Genomic DNA, 22,246 nt, shown 5'->3' with positions numbered 1-22,246 from the left:
CTTATTGAGGTAGCATATGCTGATTGCTTTAATATAATTTTATTTAAAACTTAAATACCTTGAGATTACCTACATACATTTCACTGAAATATATTTAAAATGAAAATTATGCCAACGTATAAATTGCGACTGTTTAAAAATTGCTCATTAAAAATGACTAGCTATGAAAACAGGCTGAGCAATTACATAAACAGGATAGAAATTAAGAAAGGCATTATAAATATTCCTGTTCCCACTGAAAGTGAGTGATTTCAGCTCATACAGGTGAGGCCCACGGTGTCTTGTGCAAGCAGAATTTTTCCTTCTCTGGAGCATCAGGATTGGCTTTCCTTGAGGAGTGGTGTAACAGGATGGACATAATCTGATTTTCTAAAAATAACTTTGCAGAGAAAAGAACTGATGAAAACAGCGTTTAAAATCTGTGTATAGCATGATTCTTTTAAGACTTCTCCCTCACCCTTGCCCATTTGGTTTGGAAAATCTGGATTTAATTTTCATTTTAATGACTTAATAAACCTCTCAGGAAGTGTTAACTTTTCAGATTACTGGGTCCTTTCGCCCCCTGGAGCTGCGGTTATGGAGGATGACTCAGGGAATGCTGAGTCAGGGTAGGGGTGTGCTGCCTTCAATGCTGGTTCTTAAAGTGTTTTTCTGACAAATAATGTTATTGTTTCCAGATGCAGAGCCGAAATATCTGATAGTTGTGCGACCTGCTCCCCCTCCAAGTCAAAAGAAGTCATGTTCAGGTATAGTCTTTGCATTGATTTTTTTTTTTTTTTTTTTTTTTGGTCTTTTATTGACTCTGAACCATGACTTTTCATCTCTTTTGGACCCATGGAGACCAAATACCTTGAGAAGCTTTAGGAATGTAGAGGAGGTGTCAGCCCTGGGTCAACAGGTTACCCTTTTGGAGAGGTAACACAGCCTGGTGGTGGAGACTACTTCGGATTTTCTCCTGGTGCCACCACTTGCAAACTGCAGGGAGTTACAGAAGTTATTGAACCTCTCTACTCCTGGATTCTGCTGCGTCATAGGGTTGTCGCTGAGGATTAAATGAGTTAATGATGGTGCCTGGCCTGTAGTCAGTGCTCATTTAGGGTTAGCTCCTATTAGCCTGTTTCTATTTTGCAGTGTGTGAACTCAGGCTCAGTATTGTGCCTTTCAGATGTTAAGGGCACAATTTTATGTCTCACCTTTTCTAAAGGAGACTGTTTACATTTTAAAGGGGTAACTCATGTATGTGTGTTAAATAGATCAGCACGTTGGTTTTATTTACTCCTTATCTCTCCCTTCTAAACCTCTTCATTTCAACCCAGAAAGGATTTCTTCCATAAAAATAAAAATAATAGCAACACCCATGTTTCCCAGTCTAGGAAGACTTGAAACAGGAAAGTAGATATATAAATAAATAGAAACTTCGTACATAACTAAAGATTAAAATTCTATGTCATCTAATTTCACTACCAAAACTTCTTAGATCAAATACTATAGCTGACCATTGTTATAAGGAAGAAGCTGTGAATATGCTTTTTCTATCTGATGTTGCATCTTCCTAACTCTGTATAGAGTTGATCACAAAATTTTGTTTTTTCTTTTCTTTTTGTCTTTTTTTTTTTTTTGAGACAGAGTCTTGCTCTGTGGCCCAGGCTTGAATGCAGTGGCGTGATCTCGGCTCACTGCAAGTTCCGCCTTCCAGGTTCATGCCATTCTCCTGCCTCAGCCTCCCAAGTAGCTGGGACTACAGGTGCACGCCACCACGCCTGGCTAATTTTTTTGTATTTTTTAGTAGAGATGGGATTTCACCATGTTAGCCAGGATGGTCTCGATCTCCTGACCTCATGATCCACCCTCCTTAGTCTTCCAGACTGCTGGGATTACAGGCGTGAGCCACCAAGCCCAGCCTGCTTTTATTTTTCTAATGTGAATGATCTCCAAATAATCATTTCCAAAGCACATTCGTCTTTTATGGTACGCTGGATACCACACAATAAAATGATCTTTCTGTTTGCTGTATTTTTCTAGAGGAATAAAATGGGAGAAAGAGCACTCAGCTATTCAATTATACTGAATAGCTTAAATCAGAAATCAGTTGCCACAATTCCCTCCCCTCTTTCTGCTGATTTCCACTTCTTTTAAGAGCAGCATTGAGTGGTTAAGCATTTTGAAAAATACTAATTCTTTTTCCTGGCCTCAGATCATCCCAAAGCAAAAGGGAAATTCCAATCGCTCCTTACAACTTGTTAGTGAGAGTTGTCCAGACAATTTTCCACATACTTGAAAATAGATGTACTCTCAATATTTCAAGACTGTACTTCAGAAATACTGAGCCACAAACTCCAGAAGCATCAGTGTGATTCCGTGGGATCTGTTTTCAGATGAATACTCATTGAACTGTTTCTTGATAGAAATATGATCATAGTACAAATATACAAAATTATATAAGGAACGTCAAGAGAATGATAATGCCTTAGCACTTTATAACTTCATTTTATTTTGAGGATTCTATGACATTAGCCTTAGAAATTATTGTTTACTTTATGACCAGCTCAGGAAATTGCTTCATCTTGCTCAGGATATAACACCCCACCTTTCTTTTTGGATAGCAGATACAATTTTTGTTTTGGTTATCTGCATTTAGGAATGACATAATGACTAAAGGATTAGCTTCCATTCATTCTATATTTGTATCTGTCACCTGCATTTTAATGATTTAATTATTTTTATATTAAGATTCAACCTTACTGAAATAGTTATTCGGTCATACAAATAATTGGGAGATCATTAGGTTCCCCTGGTCACACAAGCCTTGGGTTCCTTACATGGAAAAATATGTCTGTCTTTCATCGCTAAATGGCATTACCTTTAGACATTGAGAGCCAAGACAGTGATATCATAAAAATAAAACTAGGTCGTGATAGAGGAGACCCAGGATTTGAATTTTGACTTTGCTCTTAGTGTGACTTTGGACAATCTTGAAACTTCTCTGTGCTTTATTTTTCATCTGTAAAGTGAATGAGATTGTTGCATCACATTAGTGAAAATCAACTCAGGAATTGAAAAGGGAAGATCAGAATCATCCCAGGGCTTGTTGAAACTATAAGTGCTCCTGCCTTCACTGCAGATTCTAATCTGCCCTCATTGGAGCTCATACATGACGATTTAAATCACCATCATATGGGGCACAATTACAGCTGGGTCTGCAAAAGTTAGAGAAGAATAAACCCATGTTTCCAACCATGTAAATGATAACTATCTTTGAAAATTATTTCAAGTATCTTTAAAAGTCAACTATCCTATAATGAGGCAATTTGCCACCACTAGGTTAGGTGTATTCTGTGCTAAGAAGGGTTCTTGCTTGAATAACAACTTACAGAACTTAAATTAACAAAAAGAACAAGCCTGGCACAATTTTGAAGAGCATTTGATTCAGATGACCACCAATAGGCTAATGCAAGGGGCATTCTCCTACTTACCTTAATGGAGGTCGCAGGCCATTTTGCCATTTGGTTCCCACTTCATTAGATAGCACAAGTTCTTTCTAGAGCAAATACGACATACATAGTCTCATGAAATAAAAGAGGGAATTCAACAGCAATACAAAGCATGTATGTTTCATGTTCTATATAGTTTTATTAGACTTTCTATCGGATTTTTATTTTATTTACTCTAATGATTTTTAATGAGTCAGTGTTGGTTTTCATGGTTGAGGTTCTTCCTGTTTTTCGCTGTGCTACTTCTGCAGTTTCAGATAATTTTGAAAGTGCAAGTGCCTGCTCCTGTGTACTTGAACACAATCTCCAGTGATGTATTAGCATAACCCTTGGCATTATTTAGATCCAGTTGGCACCATCAGAACAACTGTGCTTCCTGTGTTACTCCTACTCTTCCAGCATTGTTAAAAAAATGTATTTGCCTTTTCCATTTAGGTACTCATTGTAAAATATACTTATTACAATAACATCAAGGGATTCTACACTTATAAACAGGTTGTAAAAAAGATTATAACCTACAATCTAGATAATAAGCTTTCTTTTCTTGTCTTAGATGTTATTTCATACTCATTCACAGCCCCGGGAAAAATAATAAACATGCTTTCATTTTATTTGTAAAGGAAATGAAGTGTGTGTATGTGTGTTTGTTTATTTCACTCATCACAGCTAAGACCTCTATATCCTTCCCGGACCCACAAGAAAATAAAACTAGGTATAGCTGGATATTGTTAATGTGCGTACACGTACAATATACATATACATGTGTATGCATATATACATATGCAGACATGCATAGACACAAATCTGAAAAAGGTATTTCATTTGATTCACATTTAAATTCATGAGCAAAACTTAGTAACAATGTGGATTATAGAAAAGGAAAGGAACTCGATGTTTTCACATTTTTCATCATCTTGCCAAGTCATCTTTATGCATTTTACCAGAATCATGGCAACTTACTAAATGTCTCCTGAATTAACCTGTATGCCACCTCCACAGGTAAGACTCGTTCTCGCAAACCTCTCCAGCTGGTGGTTGGTACTCTGACACCGAGCTCGGTCTTCCTGTCCTGGGGTTTCCTCATCAACCCACACCATGACTGGACATTGCCAAGTCACTGTCCCAATGACAGGTAATATTAGTACTTGCTTTTAATAGCATCTGTACATGCTTTAGAAGAAGATGTAAGTATCAGGACTATTAGCATTGACTTAACACCTATTAGCTGTATCTTGTTCTAGGTGTGAGGGGAACGAAGTCAGGGGCCCTGCCCTTGAGAAGGTTATCTACCTAAATAGAAAACACATACATGTAATTTTTTTCAAAAATCATAAACTATTATACAAGGAAGTAGGAGTCAGTTAGCAAATGGGTGGTATCAATAATAAGTGTAATTAAAAACTCAGAAGATGGGGCCAAAGGCAGTTAAGAAAGACAAATATAAGTTGGAAAGTTGATAGGAAAAGGGTGGATCTTCGATCTCACAATTGAAGCGCTTGAATCATACTTCTCAAAGTGTGGTTCCCAAAGCAAGCAATATCACCATCTCTTGAACTTGTCAAAAAGGTAAATTCTCAGGTCCCCTTCAGACTCACTGAGTGAGGAACTCTGAAGGTGGGGCCCAGCCATCTGTGTTTTCACAAGCCTTCCGGGTGATTTTGATGCCCACTGAAGTTTGAGAATCACTGGCTTCGAAAACTGAATAAGCAGAGGGAAAAGCAAGTTGGAAATGAAGCTACCATTTTCTTTGGAAGAACAAATGGGAAAAATCTAAGTATATTTTAAAATTACTGCCATTCATCCATCCAACCATTTGATGCATGTATTTAGATGCATTGGATGGATATGTACTAGGCACTGTGCTACATGCTGAACCATACTTCTAGGTTGTTTATAAAATGATGTTTGCCCATCATAAATATTTACTATATTAACTTCAAAACTCAGAAATTTGCTCTGGAAAAGCATTCAAAATTTTTAAGCTTCAATCAAGGCATTTTATTTTTAGTTTTCTATTTTAAATACTTTCAAAGTGATTTTTACATTTCAGAAGTTTTCTTATTCCCTTTTTGAATAAAAAAGATTTATTGAGGTATAATTTAAACACAGCAAAATGTACAAATATTAGTGTACAGTTTAAGTTATGACAAATGCATATTGACCATGTATCCAATACCCATCAGGAAATAGAAAAATTTTATCACTCTAGAAAGTACTTTCCTCCAGAAGCAACCATTGATTTGATTTCTATCACCGTAGATTAGTTTTACCTACTCTAGAATTCCATATAAATGGAGTCATATAGTATGGGTTGTTTTTTGACTGTCTTCTTTCACTGAGCATTGAGATTAATTCATGACATTGCAGATATCAATAATTCATTCCTTTTTGTACCCCTGAGTAATAGTCTATTATGTGAATATTCTAAAGTTTATTCTCTTGCTGATGAGCACCTGAACTATGTTGTTTTATTTTTATGAATACAGACTGTATAAACATTTTTGCATAAGATTTTGGTGGACGTACACTTTAATTTCTCTTGAATAAACATAAGTGGAATTTCTGAGTTATAGGAAGATGCATATTTGACTATTTGACTATTTTTTACCTAATTTTTCCATCTACATTCCCACACGCATGTAGGAGAGCTCTGATTGCTCCACATTCTAAAGTAGCATTTTGTGTTGTCAGCGTTTTTCATTTTAGCCATTCTAGTGCAGTAGTTTTTCATTACAGTTTTGAGATGCATTTCCCTTACACTAAGGCTATTGCATACTTCTTAATGTGCTTTTTTGCTATGTTTGTTTTTGTAGTGTTTTATTTATTTTTATTTGTCCAAATCAAGCTAAAATGAAGGCACTTTAAAAGTGTTTATAAGTTCTCTATTACCTTACCTTTCATCTGATGTTGAGAAATCTAGACTCAAGAAACAAATCAAATTTTCCTTCATATGCCCATAGTTCTCAAGGGATGAATACTTGGGAAAACATGTAGAAGATATTTCCAAAACCCAATTTTTTGAAAAATAATTTTGAAATGTTTCAAAGAATCTGAAATATTTTTTATTTCACCCACCACTAACCCCATGACTTATTTTGTTTGGAAAATGGACTCGAAAGAACATGATAATTCAGATTCCTAATGGATTGGTCTAGGCTACTAATGCTGAGAAAATTAACATTTATGGATTGTTCTTTTTCTTTTTAAAAATTATCTTGATAGAAAGTTATGGAGAGAGGAAGGAAGAAAGGAAATTTGGTAGTTTTAACAGCAAAATGCAACCTGATTTTAAGGGTTACTCAACTTGCTTGATAAATCTGTAGGACTACTTGTTTCAATAGGTTCAGTAACCTGGCAAACTGAAATTTGGAGTAATTTCTTCCTCCTGCACTCAATCCTCTTCTCCAATTTCACTTTCTTACTGACAATAATTCACTAAATTATTACTGTGAAATAATTTATCTGATGACTGATTCTAATTGATAGATGTTGCCATGGTTTGACAGCACCTGGAGATAATGAATATAGAGAAAGTTAGGACAGATGACCTAATGGAGCTAGGATTCTAACCCAGGCCATTGACTCTAAGGCCCAAGCTACTCAGACCACACATGGATCTTACCCTGACCCTCACCCTCTCGCACACACACCCTGGCTCTACTCTTATCAAATAGATGGAATTATGCACATCAAATCACAATATTCAAAATTGATAATTTCATTTTGAATAAAGTCTTTTGAAAGATACAATAATGACAAGCAAGATATTCTTGACCAAAATGGGGAACCATCAGGACATGAGTTGAAGGGAAGAATTAAACAGTAATGACTAAAAAGGAGGATTTGGAGTACTTGTAAATTTCATTTCCCCAGGCTTCCTTTCTCCCTAATGAGCATAGTTAATAAACTGACATTTAAAGTCTTTGTGATGTTTGAGGAAAAAATAATAGTCCTGATTTAAAAGCCTGGAAGTACTGTACATATTAGAAGCATCCACATAAATCTGACAGAACTACAAATTAGTGTAATTAGCAGCAGACTAGACTTGGAGAAATCTACCCTCATATGTTCATGCAGAATCTTTTTAGAATTTAGACTAATCCAGTAGGTTAGCATCAGCAATAATAGCTAAAAATGATGGTTATTTCCTGAAAATTGGAAGATTAATACAGCTAAAGTTTTCCTTTAGAAGTATCTTTTTACAAAACCATTGCAATCTGAATGCACTTGGCTTGCTACAGGAACACCAATTGGTATCATTTTAATTCATTGATATTTGGTTCCCTCTGTACAGTCTGATTTTAAAAAAAATGATTTACATTGGTTTGTGCAGCCTCATTTATCCTATGCAAATAACTTAGTGAAATTTGTTTTTAGATTTGGACTATAGACTTTGTACATCAAAGCTCTTAGGTTGTAAGTTTCCAGTTAGAAAACCCTCGTTGTTTTTGTTTTGTTTTTAGCTTGGAAGTATCAATGAAATGTCAATTTATCCTTTGTGGTGCATGTTTCTCTACCTATTTGTATAGGGTCTATATGGGTCTCCCATGCTTTAAGATTCTTTTCTGAGTTCACATTGGAGAGCAGATGTGCTTCATTTACAGTTTTTATTCTTAATAGGTTTTGAATGGAAGAGTGTACACATTTGTCTTCAATAGAGCCTCAATTTGAAAGAAAGCTTTCAAATTGGCCCTGATGAAGAGTCAAATGTTTTTAACCCAAATTTATTTCACCATTAATAGTTTATTTTTTCTTTCTCATGTTTCCAACTTGTTAAAGCTTTCAAGATTGCTTTAGTTCTCACTCTTTGCCAACGTATTAAAGCTTTATGAATAGCTTAGAAATCACTTTCGCATTTTCTAACATTCTCATCCTGTGGGGGGTTTTTTTTGTTTTTTTGTTTTTGTTTTTTTCTGAGATGGAGTCTTGCTCTGTGGCCTAGGCTAGAGTGCAGTGGTGTGATCTCGGCTCACTGCAAGCTCCGCCTCCTGGGTTCAGGCCATTCTCCTGCCTCAGCCTCCCGAGTAGCTGACTATAGGACAGGCGCCCACCACCACACCTGGTTAATTTTTTGTATTTTTAGTAGAGACGGGGTTTCACTGTGTTAGCCAGGATGGTCTTGATTTCCTAACCTCGTGATCCGCCCATCTCAGCCTCCCAAAGTGCTGGGATTACAGGCATGAACCACCACGCCCGGCCATGTTTATTTCCTCTTAATGTAGAATGAGGGCTCTCCTTTTTGGTCAGTCCAGAGCAGGCTTTTGCCTTTTCTCTGCCCCCAGGTTTGTAAGAAGCGAGTATTTTCAGTGTCTGAATTCTCACCTGATTGATCCCAGTGCCTTGTTACCTGTCTGTCTTGCCATGTAAGTTTTAAGCTTGGTGAGGGCAGGGACCACATGTGTCTTGCCCACCATTATTTCCCAGTCCCCTAAAGAGAATCAGGAACATAGCAGGCCCCAAGTAAATACATGATGAATGAAATAACCAGTGAAATGTCAACATTCTCACTTTTATGTGTTACCATTACCTCAAACTCAACATGACAAGATTAAACTCAGACGTTTTCTCTTAAAATATCACCTCACTTGTCTGTGTATTGCTTTCTGAAGTAGTATTCGCTCTACTTTAAACTTCGCTGTAATTTAAAACTTCATTTATTTTCTATTTTCCACCTACTATTGTTTATGAAGGCCCCAAGATACATTCCTTTTGCTTTTGGGATGTATCCATATCTGCAGCTGTGTCTTCTCCTTCTCCATTTCACACTAATGTTCCCAATCCAAGCATGCCTCACCTTACCCTGGATTCTGGCAACAGCATCCTGGCTACATTCCCTGCTATATTCTTCCCGCAATCTATTCTAGCTTCCGCAGTACTGAGGAAATCTGGACTATCCTTTATCAGCTCACTCTTTCCTCATCCCGAGTTTATCTTTACCTCTCTTATCCTCTTTCCAAGAAACACGATTCTGACTTCAGACAGTGCTCATGATCCCATCCTTCCCATGTTGTCTAAGCCTTCACTTCCCCAGTGATCTCCTCTCTCTGCCATTTGCCCTTTCGCAGCCACTGGTGCCCTGCCTCCTGCTGGCAAGCATGCTCAAAGTTTCTCTCCCTGAAAACAAAGCCTTCTGTCGATCCTGTTATCTATGCTAAGCTACTTTTCAGTCTCTTTTAATTTCCAAACTTCTCAGAGTTATGGCTCCCACATTCTGATTTCTGCACCATCCACACCGTCCTCATCCCTTCTCACTAGTTTCCATCCCTTTTCCACTGTTCCACTGAAACGTCTCTTGGTGGTCACCAATGACCAGTTAGTTACTAAACCCATTAGAGTTTTCTCAGTCCTTATCCTTCTCAAGCTTTTCTTAAACTCTTTCTTTGACATTTTTATTTAGGTTTGCCTCTTGCCCCTTTAACCATTTGTATTAGGGTTTCCTAGAGGGACAGGACTAATAGGATCGATGTACATATGAAGGAGAGTTTATTAAGGAATATTGACTCACACGATCACAAGGTGAAGTTTCACAATAGGCCGTCTGCAAGCCTAGGAGCAAGAAAGTCAGTCCACGTCCCAAAACGTCAAAAGTAGGGAAGCTGACAGTGCAGCTTTCAGCCTGTGGCTGAAGACCCAAGAGCCCCTGGCAAACCACTGTCATAAATCCGAGTCCAAAAGCTGAAGACTTGAAGTCTGATGTTTGAGGGCAGGAAGCATCCAGCACAGGGGAGAAAGATGGAAGCTGGAAGACTCAGACAGTCTAGTCCTTTCACCTTCTTTTGCCTGCTTTATCCTAGCTGTGCTGTCAGCTGATTGGATGGTGCCCACCCAGATGGAGGGTGGGTCTGCCTCTCCCAGTCCACTGACTCAAATGTTCATCTCTTTTGGCAGCACCCTCACAGACTCACCCAGGATCAATACTTGGCTTCCTTCAATCCAGTCAACTTGACACTTGATATTAACCATCACACCTTTCCTTTTCTCCTTTGTTCACTTCTTATTACATCTCCTAAATATGGAATCATGTTCTATCCTTGAATCTCTTACCTGCAGTACCCTTCTTATCTTACCTATATCTAGTCTTTAACAATCCCTGCTATGCACAACAGTGCTTCTCAAACTCTGTGCATGCAAGTCATGGAGGGAATCTTACTAAAATGCAGATTCTGATTCAGCAGGCCTGAGAAGGAGCCTGAGAATCTGCATTTTTAAAAGCTCTCAGAAATTGCTTTTGTTGCTGTTCTACAGAGAAAAGAAGGGGCAAGTATGTAAATGACTTCCAGGGTTGAACCTCTGACCTGGGCCCATTTTCAAATGACTAAGAATATGTTTTCAGTTGTCCATGGAATATTGTCATCAGAGTAACCAGGTAACAGTGACTGGCACCTCACACTCAGACTAAATTCATACTTTCTACACTATTAAAAGGATACCTTTCCCATCACTTTATTCTTACTTTTGAACGAAAACTCAGTTTTAACTTTTTCACTTTCTTTGGTACCCATATCCCATGAGGAGTCTGGTTTCATCCATTCTTTCTTAGAACTGTAACTTTGTTTTGGTTTTTATATATGTGTGTGTGTGTGTGATTCCTTTCCTTGTTATCTCACATCTGGACTATGCCTTGAGATGCTTCCCTCCAGTTTCTCTGTGACTTATTCTTCCACAACTGGTAATTCTAGCTTCCTTCATTACTGTTGAAGTTTATTCACCTACTGAGGAATTGCCACCAGCTCCCCACTGTCTAGGAAAATGAGTCATAGAATCTCTCAAGGAATATACCTCAATGCATATCTGAGTCATGCTCATGAAATGAAGTGTAAATCCAATCCACTCTGCTTTCCTGGGGCCTGGGTAGTATGTCCTGAAGTTAACCGTATCACTGGAATGGGGTTCAAAATGCAGCCTGTCCATTTCTCAGGTTCAGGCTGGATAGTGCCACACCCAGTCCCACCTCTATGCTGTGTGCTTTGCATTCTGCCTTCTTCAGTCATACACATATGCATGTCTACCTCTTTCATTGGAGTGCAAGCTCACTTCTGAAACTGCGGAGCACCACTTACTTCCATCTCACACAGAACCCAGCATTGCATTTTACAATAGTAGTTCTCAACATATAAGTGAACATGCAAGTGGGATGTCAAGAAGGGACTTTAAAAATCATCTAGCCAGTCTATTCAGCTCTTGAAGCTTCTTTGCAACATCTCCCATCCAGAGTCCACAGTGAGCATCTCCAGGGATGGCATGATAGCATGAACATTGAAGATACAAATTCTGGTCACGCTGACCTGAGTTCAAAACTCTGTTCTATTATCATTTTAGTTGCCTTAGATGGGCTACTTAAATGCTTTTAGTCTTGGTTTTCTTATCTCCAAAAGGGGGTAAGTAATGTCATAGGGTTGTCAAAATTTAGTAAGATGACACATGTAAAATGGTTAATGCAATGTCTAGCATGCAGTGAACACTCAAAATTATACTGTCTGCTGCTAGCCTTCTCATTGCTTTGATATTATTTATTTTATGTTATAATTGCCAACTTCAGGCAAGCCATTGCATTTCAGATAGCACTAATATCAGTAGAAACATTTCTTTTGTTGTACTTAAACCAGCCACCAGTGGGTGATACTATATGAAGAAAGGAGATCTTGGAAATAGTTGACCAGTTTGAAAATTATTCACCAGTCCAAAGATACTAAGGACCTAAACTGGGGCTCACATGCTACCTCGGAATAGAGGAGAGGCAAGTGCAAGATAATTCATGTAAGAAAACATACTTGGATTTGACAACTGATTGGACGTGAGGGGAGAAAGGACTCTGAAGTCACCAGAAATGGGGATCACAAGAGAAACAGATTTGGGAAAGAAAATGAAGAGTAGATTTTAAGTTATGAAATTCATGGAGGATTAAGTAATTTGATCATAAGGTTTTACTATAATAAAGAGGTCAGCCACCAGATTGCAAAGAAATATAGACATTTTTGAGAGTTAAGAAAGTGGGAGAAGACATTAAGAAATTTCATGTTAAAATATAAGTGGCAGGTTTAAGAGAAAAGTACAGTTTTAATGTTGTTGGGGTAGAATGAAAGATAGTTAAACAGCTTTTAGACTTGGTAAGGTCCGTAAAGAATCAAGAGAAAGGTTGGAGATCTAGTGGAATAAGGAAGTGGAATGCAGTTATGGAGAAGCTTATCTTTGAGAAGATGAGAATGCTTTTCCCCTGAAATCAGAGTGGGACAAGGGAGAGAATAAAGGGGAAGAGGGCAGGATTTTTCTCAATAGTTACAGTCTCAGTAAAGCAAGAAGCAACATTGACAAAGGCAGTGTCAGAAAGTGTTCTTTGACATGAAGAGTCAAAATTGTGGGAAATAGATGTGTTAGGAAATGTGAAAGTAGTCAATCACGTAGAAATAAAAGCATTCCTGAAGCAAGTATGGAACACCCAAAAGATAGTCAACCACGTACATTAAGCTGGGGCAGCCAGTAGAAGGACTAAGCTTGGTTTGGTGTTCAGTTTCTCTACTTCGTGTAATTCACTACCAGTTACATCATAAATTCAGTGTATGGGGTTTCTACTTCTGTCTCAGGTACTTAATTAGAATGGAATATCCAATGTGTTGCTGGAATAAGTTTTTAGAAACAGGATCTAAAAGATAATGGAGTCCAGTCCCCCCTCTAAGAAACTGATGCTTAAGAGGGTGGGAAGATGCCCCCCTCCCAAGGTCATGCTGCTAGTTTGCAGCTGACTAAAATCCTAGTCAAGCTACTACTGGCATTTCTGCTACCTTTTGAGGAGCTGTGGATTTTCCAATGTTACAGCAACAATCACTGGCAGCACTGAGACTATTCGGGTGGCCCAAGCGCAGAATAATGCCGGTTGAACCAAATGCTACCTTCAACAGTTTCTTACCTCTTAATTAGGATATGAGATGCTCTTGTTCTTAAAATCCAAATTGCTGGAGGCAGACTTTCTAGAAGTCTAGTCTGATGACACTCATAGACTACTACTTGTATTTTTAATAGACTTGTTGCCTCTCTGTGCACTTGTGCTCAGTTTTAATCATTCACAGAAAAAGGGTCAACTAACCTTTGAGAGAAGACTGTGACTGTACGTTATGGTAAATCTACATTAAAACAAAAACGAAAAAGGCTTCAATAATGTGAAATGCTGATTACTTTTGTTTTTCTTCCATTTTGGATCATTGTGTCTGTCTTTTTTCATCTCTTTTGTCTAACACCACAGTTGAATGAGTCCAGTGCAGTACAAAAGGCATTCGATTAGGAGTCAGAAATTGGCATTTGTCTGGTTCCGTCACTGATTATCAGGGCTTAGACACTTCTTGGGCTCTCTTTTGCTTGTGTGATAATTCTTTCTCTGCTCAGAGTTTATTGTATGGAAAACTGAAATAGGTAAATAAAAATCGTAAGCCCTGTGCAAATGTATAATGCAGAAATTTATTGTGTTTGGCTTCAATTTGCATTGGTTCTGTAGGAATGGTTCGTTGTGCAATGATGTGTTGCAAAATATAATTGTAGACCTAATGGCTTAAATCAGTATGTCTTGGGAATTGAATAATTGGTCATTCAGAGATATTATATTCTAATTTTTAAATGATCCTTTGAGCACCACGTATCCATTCCACAAATATCTATGGAGCACCTACTATATACTAGGTTATAAAGAACTGTTTATTATCATAAGACCTATATTTTGTCTTAAAATCAATGAATATTTACTTCACCACTTTAAGTATAGTTAAGTGGCATAATCTGCTCTCTGCTTGAAAAAAAATGATAGTGCTATAAAACAAAATTGGAATTTGCCTATAATATACAAGTATCAACTGAGATGGTGTTGTAAAGGACAAACCTAACTAGGAGAAGAAGGGCAAAATGCCTAAGCCTTTATTTTCCTGAAAAACTTGGTTTAAGAGGGTATTTGAAATGCTTTATGATCACAGTGGAAAAGATTTACACTCTGGATTTTTAAAACATGGTGAAGTTTAGGATTTTTTTTTTTTTTTAAAGAACAGAACATTTCTGTCATTTTATTCATAAGAAGGTTATGTGAGATCAAGTTGACTGCAAAGCCTTGAATCTGACCTTCGGTAGTTCTGTTAGCAACGGGACCCCTGCATCATGAAAGCATTAAGTCCTCAGAAATGTATCTATTAGAGATGCGTAATTTTGGTGGCCCATCTGGTCTGATTTTAGCTTCTCAACATTTCTCTAAGAGCCAGGACAGGGGAAAAAACAACAACAAAAATTTCATGCAGCATACTTGTCAAGAAACGCATTTCATAAATCACTGATATTTTGACTCACAGGATACAAAGAATTTCTATTACATTCTGTTACAATTCAATAATATAACATTTGTTTCCAGTAGCAGTTAGTGTTTTGGCTGGAACAGCCTCCTTCACTCATTCTGTTTTCTGCTACTTTGGAATGGGGGAATGGAGCCCTGAGCACAGCTTTCACTAGAAAGGTGCAAGCTAATCAGTGATTGCAAGCCTTTCAGTGGTTTGTGCCTAGTGAGAAAGTAGGCTGAAGATACAAATGCATCTCATCTCTCTCTCTCTATTTATTAAACTACAAACCTCCTGCTGATTTCATGAACATACTACCTGTACACCAGACCCCCAACTTAGAAGAGCCCAAATTTGATTTAAAGCTCTGCTGTCGCTTTCTTAAGATTCTTGATAACTTTTGAACAAAGAGTCTACATGTTCATTTCGTATTGAGCCCCACAAATTAGGTAGCCAGTTTTGCTACTCATCTCTACACACTGGGATTGTTCTGGATCATCAAGAGCTTAGGCTTGAGATTTAGAGAATGTCCAATAAATGTTTTCAGAATGAGCAAAATTCCTGATTTTTTAAAGCTTTAAATAAAAGCAAGTAACCTTAATCTTACTCCATTTAATTTAGCTGATGTGAGGAGTGGAGGAAAGGTACTACACTTTTGAGGAAAATTTTAAGATATAAGAAAGACCCCAAAATAGTTTACCCATCCCTATGTTTCCATCATCATAACATGGCAGCTACTATTTTATTCTATTAACTTAGTGTTTATTTAAAAATAAAAAGCAGATGAAGTTTACCTATTGACCCCACCTCAAGTCCTATTTTTCTCCTCACCTGCTCACTGGGACTTAAAGTACTATCATAAATGTTGTATCCTTCCAGTATTTGTTATCCCTTTACAGTGCCAGGAATAATATTTGGTAACATATTTCGTATGTCTTAATATTTATGTAAATTATAGGAAACGATATGCACCAATCTGTAATCTGTTGTTTTTATTTGATATTTTGTTTCTGAAATCTATCCACATTGATACATGTTGTTCTCCCATTCATTCTCTGTATATAGTAGTATACTGTACTTGATCTGCTACCCCACTTACAGAGGCTGTTTAAAGTAGAACCAGAGGAGTCTTTCTTTGTATTTTGATTCTGCCACTGCCACTGGTACAAGTCAGTAGCTGGGTGATACTGGACAAGTTAAGTGAATGTTCTGAAACTCCATTTTCACATCTGTAAAATGAGATTAATAATTTATACCAGTTAAGATGTTTTCGTGACAATTAAACCAGGTAATATATGTAAAACCTACGTTCAAAAAATAGTAGTAGGGATTATTGTACACATATATATGTGTATATTTATGTATATATGAGTGTTATGAAGTCCTAAGTAAATACATAACAGTGATATTGAATTGGCATTGTTTAACTTTTTTTTATTGTACTCTTGGCTATTGGTCTTCTTTTTTATAATAAAAACAGCTCAACCTTAAAATGCAGTACTAAGTACATCTTAGTCTTAGGTTCTTTTTTTTACAAAATTGAATGATATTACCTCTAACATATCCTCCATGGATGAAAAAGCCTAAATTCATACAACTATGAAACTACCATATTATTTATAAAATGGCACCTATGTTCCACTCTATGTATAATTGGAAAAGAATAGTGTTTTCCAACTTTCATCTTGCAAAGCAGCAAATAGTAGAATGAGAATTCTGGAATTCTATCAGGCCAAAACTGTGCTGCTGCAAAGACCCCAACTTGCAATGAGAAATTAAAAACCTAAGCACACATTGAGCTTAGTTTTTTAATGTTCTCTGCAATTTTGTAAAAACTTAGAAGAGAAGCCAATATTACATAGTATCCCAAGTTGGTTGAAATCTGTAATGAAGTAAGAAACTTGAAATAACATTCTGAATCCCCCTGTGATTTTAAAGCATGATATTCTGGCTATTCAACAGATTTTATACAATTCGCTATCGAGAAAAGGATAAAGAAAAGAAGTGGATTTTTCAAATCTGTCCGGCCACTGAAACAATTGTGGAAAATCTAAAGCCAAACACAGTTTATGAATTTGGAGTGAAAGACAATGTGGAAGGTGGAATTTGGAGTAAGATTTTCAATCACAAGACTGTTGTTGGAAGTAAGTACCTAGAAATGTGTGTTTCAGTAAGCTTTTATAATTTTTTCTTAGTTACCTAATTTTTGATTATGTTATTCATTGTATAATATGAAATCAGATAATTCCTAAGCTCTAGTATTTACGAAAATATAGAAGCAAACAGGATATATTGAGCATTGATATTTCAGAATCTTTTGTTATAAGTGATTTATAAAATAAGTAATAAAGATTTGATGCCTCCATTGATGTCGTTGGCTATTATATTATAGTAGTTTAAAATCAATCCCTGACTTGCAAACACCGACTGAACCAGAAAAACAATAACATGTACCAGTGTTCAGAATGGAAAGCTAGACCAGTAGAGGTGCCCAAAGAAAGACTTTCGGGAACCTTGAGCTTTCTTCCAGTCATCCCGTCATTAAAACTTCATAGGCATCAGTGTTTAAAATTATAGCAATTAAAATTATACATCCAAGTTAGAGGATGAGTTGAAATTGTCTTTATAATGATTAACTACAGTTGACTTAGGAGCCAGGAGAATAGAAATAATGTCATTTTTCCCTTGTCTCATCAGGTAAAAAAGTAAATGGGAAAATCCAAAGTACCTATGACCAAGACCACACAGTGGTATGTAACAGTTTATTTTCAAGAATGTTTTTTAAAAAAATTATATCTGCATTGTTAAGGAAATCATCTTATTAAAAGATACTGAAATTAGATTGACTAGCTATGAAACAGTGGATAAAGTACTTAGTTTTAGGAATTAGTTTCTTTTTCTTAATACTAAGTAAAAGCATGATTTCAAATCATCTCTGATTTGTTTGAAGTTCTAAAATTCTGAGATTCAATGTAGCTTATTCTAGTGTTTCAGTATTCTGGGTATTTCAAGGTTATACATATTATCTTCTGTCGATTGCTTTTTAATATAATGTTTTAAGAGCAAATTGATACATGCTTTATGTACGTTGCTACAGCTTAAACCTTTCCTTTCTATTTTCTATCGTACCCTACTTAAAGGAGCCAGTCTTTTTTGCAATGGTGGAGCAACAAGTTTGATTTTGTAAAATGCCCAGCCTCTGTTCAGTTCAGACAATGTTTGTGTTTTATGAACCAGGCATTTCCCCATGAATCAAAAAACATCCTTTTCTCTCTCACTGCAACCACTTGGTTTCTCACGCTCTCTCTCCTTCCACTTTTCAAAATCTATTCTCAGGAAGCATCATGTTAAGTATACACCCCACCTGGGATAACTGTAAGTCACTGTTAGAGCCACCACAAACGTGTTCGCATTTCAAATCTCATACCCAGTGATTAGTTTGGTGCCAAAATAATTGCAGCTTTTGCCATTAAAAGTAACAAAGGACATTATATTACCGGGCAGACAGAGGAGGCACTTCAGTGAGAAGAAGGGAATTTGATGCTGGCTTTGGTCCCTAGATATTGGAAGTATCTTACAGTCAATTGAATGTGCGAAGACTATTTGTGGGCGGAATTTTGCTCTCTGAGATGTGTGCTTGAGGTGTGCGGCCGAATATCTTTTTATGTCTAATTAAGTAGTCCACAGAATAGCCCCATGGATCCTGTGGCCCAGTCTGGGGAAAAAAATAGTAGTATGTAATTCACTGGGATTAAAAACAAAAACAGGGCCAGGCGCGGTGGCTCAAGCCTGTAATCCCAGCACTTTGGGAGGCCGAGACCATCCTGGCTAACACGGTGAAACCCCGTCTCTACTAAAAAAAATACAAAAACCTAGCCGGGCGTGGTGGCCGGCGCGTGTAGTCCCAGCTACTCGGGAGGCTGAGGCAGGAGAATGGCGTAAACCCGGGAGGCAGAGCTTGCAGTAAGAGGAGATCTGGCCACTGCACTCCAGCCCGGGCAACAGAGCAAGACTCCATCTCAAATAAAAATAAAAATAAAAATAAAAACAGAAGGTTGGTTTTGGTGACAGAAAATAGTCTTAGATAAAGTAGAACTGACTAAAAGTCTGCCTAAGGCAAATGTTGTTTATATGGTTTGAAATGGCAGAAAAGTGTGTTCATTGTGAAATTATTAAATAATTATGAGATTGTTATAATTGCTAGGAAAATATTTTGATATATTTCAGATATTAATACAAAAAAGAGATTGCCGGTAAATTCTTAGGCCTATTTTTTTCTTTTTTTTTTTAACTTGTCTGTTTAGTTGGTTTTTTGTTGTTAGGTTTTGCTGCTTTTCAAATTGTCTAATACTTAAATATTTAGAATATTAAGTGGGAAAAGAAGCATTAACAAGGTTACCTATAACAAAACTACCTCTATAAGGGTAGTATAAAACCATTAATAGTCTGGTAAAACTTTAGAGCATCTTTTGTTTTCTAAGCATGTTTTCATTACAAATTAAAATCGTACTATATTTGCAATTTTCTATCTTGCTGTTTTCACTTGGTCAAAATATGTTATGAACATATTTCATGTCATCAAATGCTCTTCATAAACATAATTTTAATTACTATGTACTGTATCATATAAATGCATGATTATTAAGTTTCCAATTTGTAGGCATTTAAGTTATTTCTAATTGTTTTTAAATTGTGGATGATGGTATAGTCAGCACTTACGTTTATGAACACTTGTGATAAAGCTTTGTTCACAATGCTGATCATTTCCTTAAAATAGATACTTAGAAGAGGAATTAACAATTCAGAGTTTTAACATTTTTAAGCCTTCCTAGTACTATGGTCAGATTTCTTTCCTGAAAAGTGGTACCAATGTATAAACTTGGCAGCAATGTATCAGTTTATGTTGCTATACCCTGATTGCCAACTTTATATATTTTCATCACTAAATTTTTGGCTAATGTAATAGCTTATAATTGTTACCTTAATTTTTATTTCTTCAATTGCTGATGAAGCAGTGGTTTCTTCACTTGTTTATTAGCCAATTGTATTTTCCATTTAATGACGTTCTCTTGCAGTTCTTTGTTTGTTGGGTGTTTCATGGGTTCTTTTTAGAACTATATAGTGTAAGACTGTATACATTAAAGAAACATTGACCTGTTGATGATACTATCTAGAAATATTTTTCTCACATTTGTTATTCCTTAAGTTTGCTCATAGACATTTTTGAAATAGACAACTCATGAAATCTCCTTAACCAAATTATTAGACTTTTCCATTGTGATATCCTCAATTGCATTATATTTTAGAAAGACCCTCCGTCTCTAGAGAGCAGATAACTATTTCTCCCCTTCTTTTCATTTTGTAAGTGGTTTGATTTTATAATAATTCTGTGAACTTTATTTAACTATGGTATATAGGAAGGTTCTGTATTGATTAGCTGTGTATTTTTCCCCCAAATAACCAACTGGCTTAGTACTGTGTATTTATGTATTGAATTGTGCCTCTCCCTAAGGTCCCTTCACCTTTGTCTCTTAAATCCAGTCAACATTGTGTAGGAAAGGTAGATCTGCTGTACCTCACAGGCAAAACAGTGGGATAGAACTGCTCTTTCATCCTCTTCTAGAACAATCCTCACTCTTTGTTGTGAATGGTTTCCTAGGAAGCATACATTGTCTCCTTTCCTCTTGGCTGTCACGCTTAACCTTTCATGTGACTCCATGATATCATTTCTTTCATTCCCTCTTTTCAGCTATCATATCCCAGTAATTTGTATTTGTCTTGGCAGGATATTTCATTTAGGATGAGTTACTCAGCAAGATTGGGAAAGATGATTGACGTTTTACTCTCAGGGAATTTAATTTTTTTTCCTCTCAATATAAGCAGCCATGATAGGAAGGGCTAGGAAGCAACTTCCTTCCTCCATGACACAGAGCCAGGCATTTTATCACTTCAAGCTGTGAGGTGGAGTACCCTGACTGTAGCCAGCTCTGATGAGTTTTAAACTCTTCGTTATTTCCAAAGGAAAAACCAAATTCATTGAAAAGATATTTTAAGCCTTCTTTCAGAAGCTTTATTATTTCCTTCTGGACAACAACAAATATATATAAACTTACATCTCTGCTCTCAGGTAGCTCTGGGACATGGAGAAGTTGTAACAGAACTGCATGGGATAACTTTGACCATCTTATGTGACCACATAGAATTGATTCTGAAAACTGGTTTGATACTTTAGAGGTACATTTTAGTCCAAAGAAGTCTGTACCCAATTATTCACCCATTTCTTCTCTGAGACCTATCTTAAAAGGCTATTTCAAGAGATATGAAATTAATTTCACATGTTTTGCTTTCTGGATTTCAATCAAAAAGACACATTGAAAACTTCTTTTATTCATATGAACGTGGTTACACCTGAAACCTTAGAAGCAGCAAAAACTCTTGAACACCTTTCAATAAGAGGTATTCAGAATGGAAAAAAAAAACAACAACTTGAACTTTAGGCTATACATTTTAAAGATAAATAAATTTCAGGTCAAAAATTTGAATATAAAATACAATCCATCCTATCCTTCTGGTTACACTATATATTGTAATTCATGTATCTAGATATGTGTTCCGCTGGCAGGCAAGCCCCAGTGCAGTTGTGCCCGGGATATATAGCAGGGAATCTCTTCCGGTTGGCTAGTGCCTTTGTTCTACCAATTGGTAAATGTTTTCAGTATTGCTGCTACCTATACCTCTAGAAAAATCAGAGAAAGGGCATATGCAGAAACAAAACTGTGATTCTTTCTATATAAAATGAATCACTTGAGATCCATATGATTGAGGAAGAAAAAGATACATTTATCATGATGCTTGTGCTATTTTTTTTTCCATTTAGAGCATGTAGGACACTTTTTTTTTTTTTTAAGGTAAAACCTAATGTTTACTGTTAGGTTTTATTATTTTAAAAAATAAAGAATGGGCCGGGCGCGGTGACTCAAGCCTGTAATCCCAGCACTTTGGGAGGCCGAGACGGGCGGATCACGAGGTCAGGAGATCGAGACCAGCCTGGCTAACACGGTGAAACCCCGTCTCTACCAAAAAAATACAAAAAACTAGCCGGGCAAGGTGGCGGGCGCCTGTAGTCCCAGCTACTCGGGAGGCTGAGGCAGGAGAATGGCGTAGACCCAGGAGGCGGAGCTTGCAGTGAGCTGAGATCCGGCCACTGCACTCCGGCCTGGGCGACAGAGCGAGACTCCGACTCAAAAAAAAAAAAAAATAAATATAATGATGGCTAATATTTTCAAACATTTTCTATATTTTGAAAAAAATGTGTTAATTAACTAGCTAACTAAACAAAATCAATATTTGACGTATGTAGCACTTATTAACAGATTTTTTTTTTTTTTTTTTTTGAGACGGAGTTTCGCTCTGTCGCCCAGGCTGGAGTGCAGTGGCCGGATCTCGGCTCAC

At 36.8% G+C, this 22,246-nt stretch overlaps 1 protein-coding gene and 1 long non-coding RNA gene across 17 annotated transcripts in view; one reads left to right on the top strand and one right to left on the bottom strand.

Annotated features, from left to right (window-relative positions):
- Positions 1-22,246, top strand: part of ABI3BP (ABI family member 3 binding protein) — a 248,598-nt gene that overhangs the window by 91,923 nt on the left and 134,429 nt on the right. For all 16 annotated transcript variants that reach the window (XM_031662974.1, XM_021933977.2, XM_031662969.1 and 13 more), the window contains exons 3-6: positions 678-746; positions 4,491-4,623; positions 16,757-16,938; positions 17,492-17,544. In XM_031662974.1, coding sequence (XP_031518834.1) covers positions 678-746; positions 4,491-4,623; positions 16,757-16,938; positions 17,492-17,544 — 437 coding nt within the window. The remainder of the gene's footprint in view (positions 1-677; positions 747-4,490; positions 4,624-16,756; positions 16,939-17,491; positions 17,545-22,246) is intronic.
- On the bottom strand, positions 2,925-20,403 carry LOC110742511. The gene is made up of 5 exons (XR_002520243.2): positions 20,317-20,403; positions 19,775-19,923; positions 15,894-16,023; positions 3,474-3,538; positions 2,925-3,001 (listed from the first exon to the last, which is right to left on the bottom strand). It is a non-coding gene; the product is annotated as an uncharacterized LOC110742511 (long non-coding RNA).

Source organism: Papio anubis, chromosome 2, assembly GCF_008728515.1.
Source record: "Papio anubis isolate 15944 chromosome 2, Panubis1.0, whole genome shotgun sequence".
NCBI lineage: Eukaryota > Metazoa > Chordata > Mammalia > Primates > Cercopithecidae > Papio > Papio anubis.
Note: the sequence above shows the minus strand (reverse complement) of the source record. Positions and strands in the feature narration are given on the sequence as shown.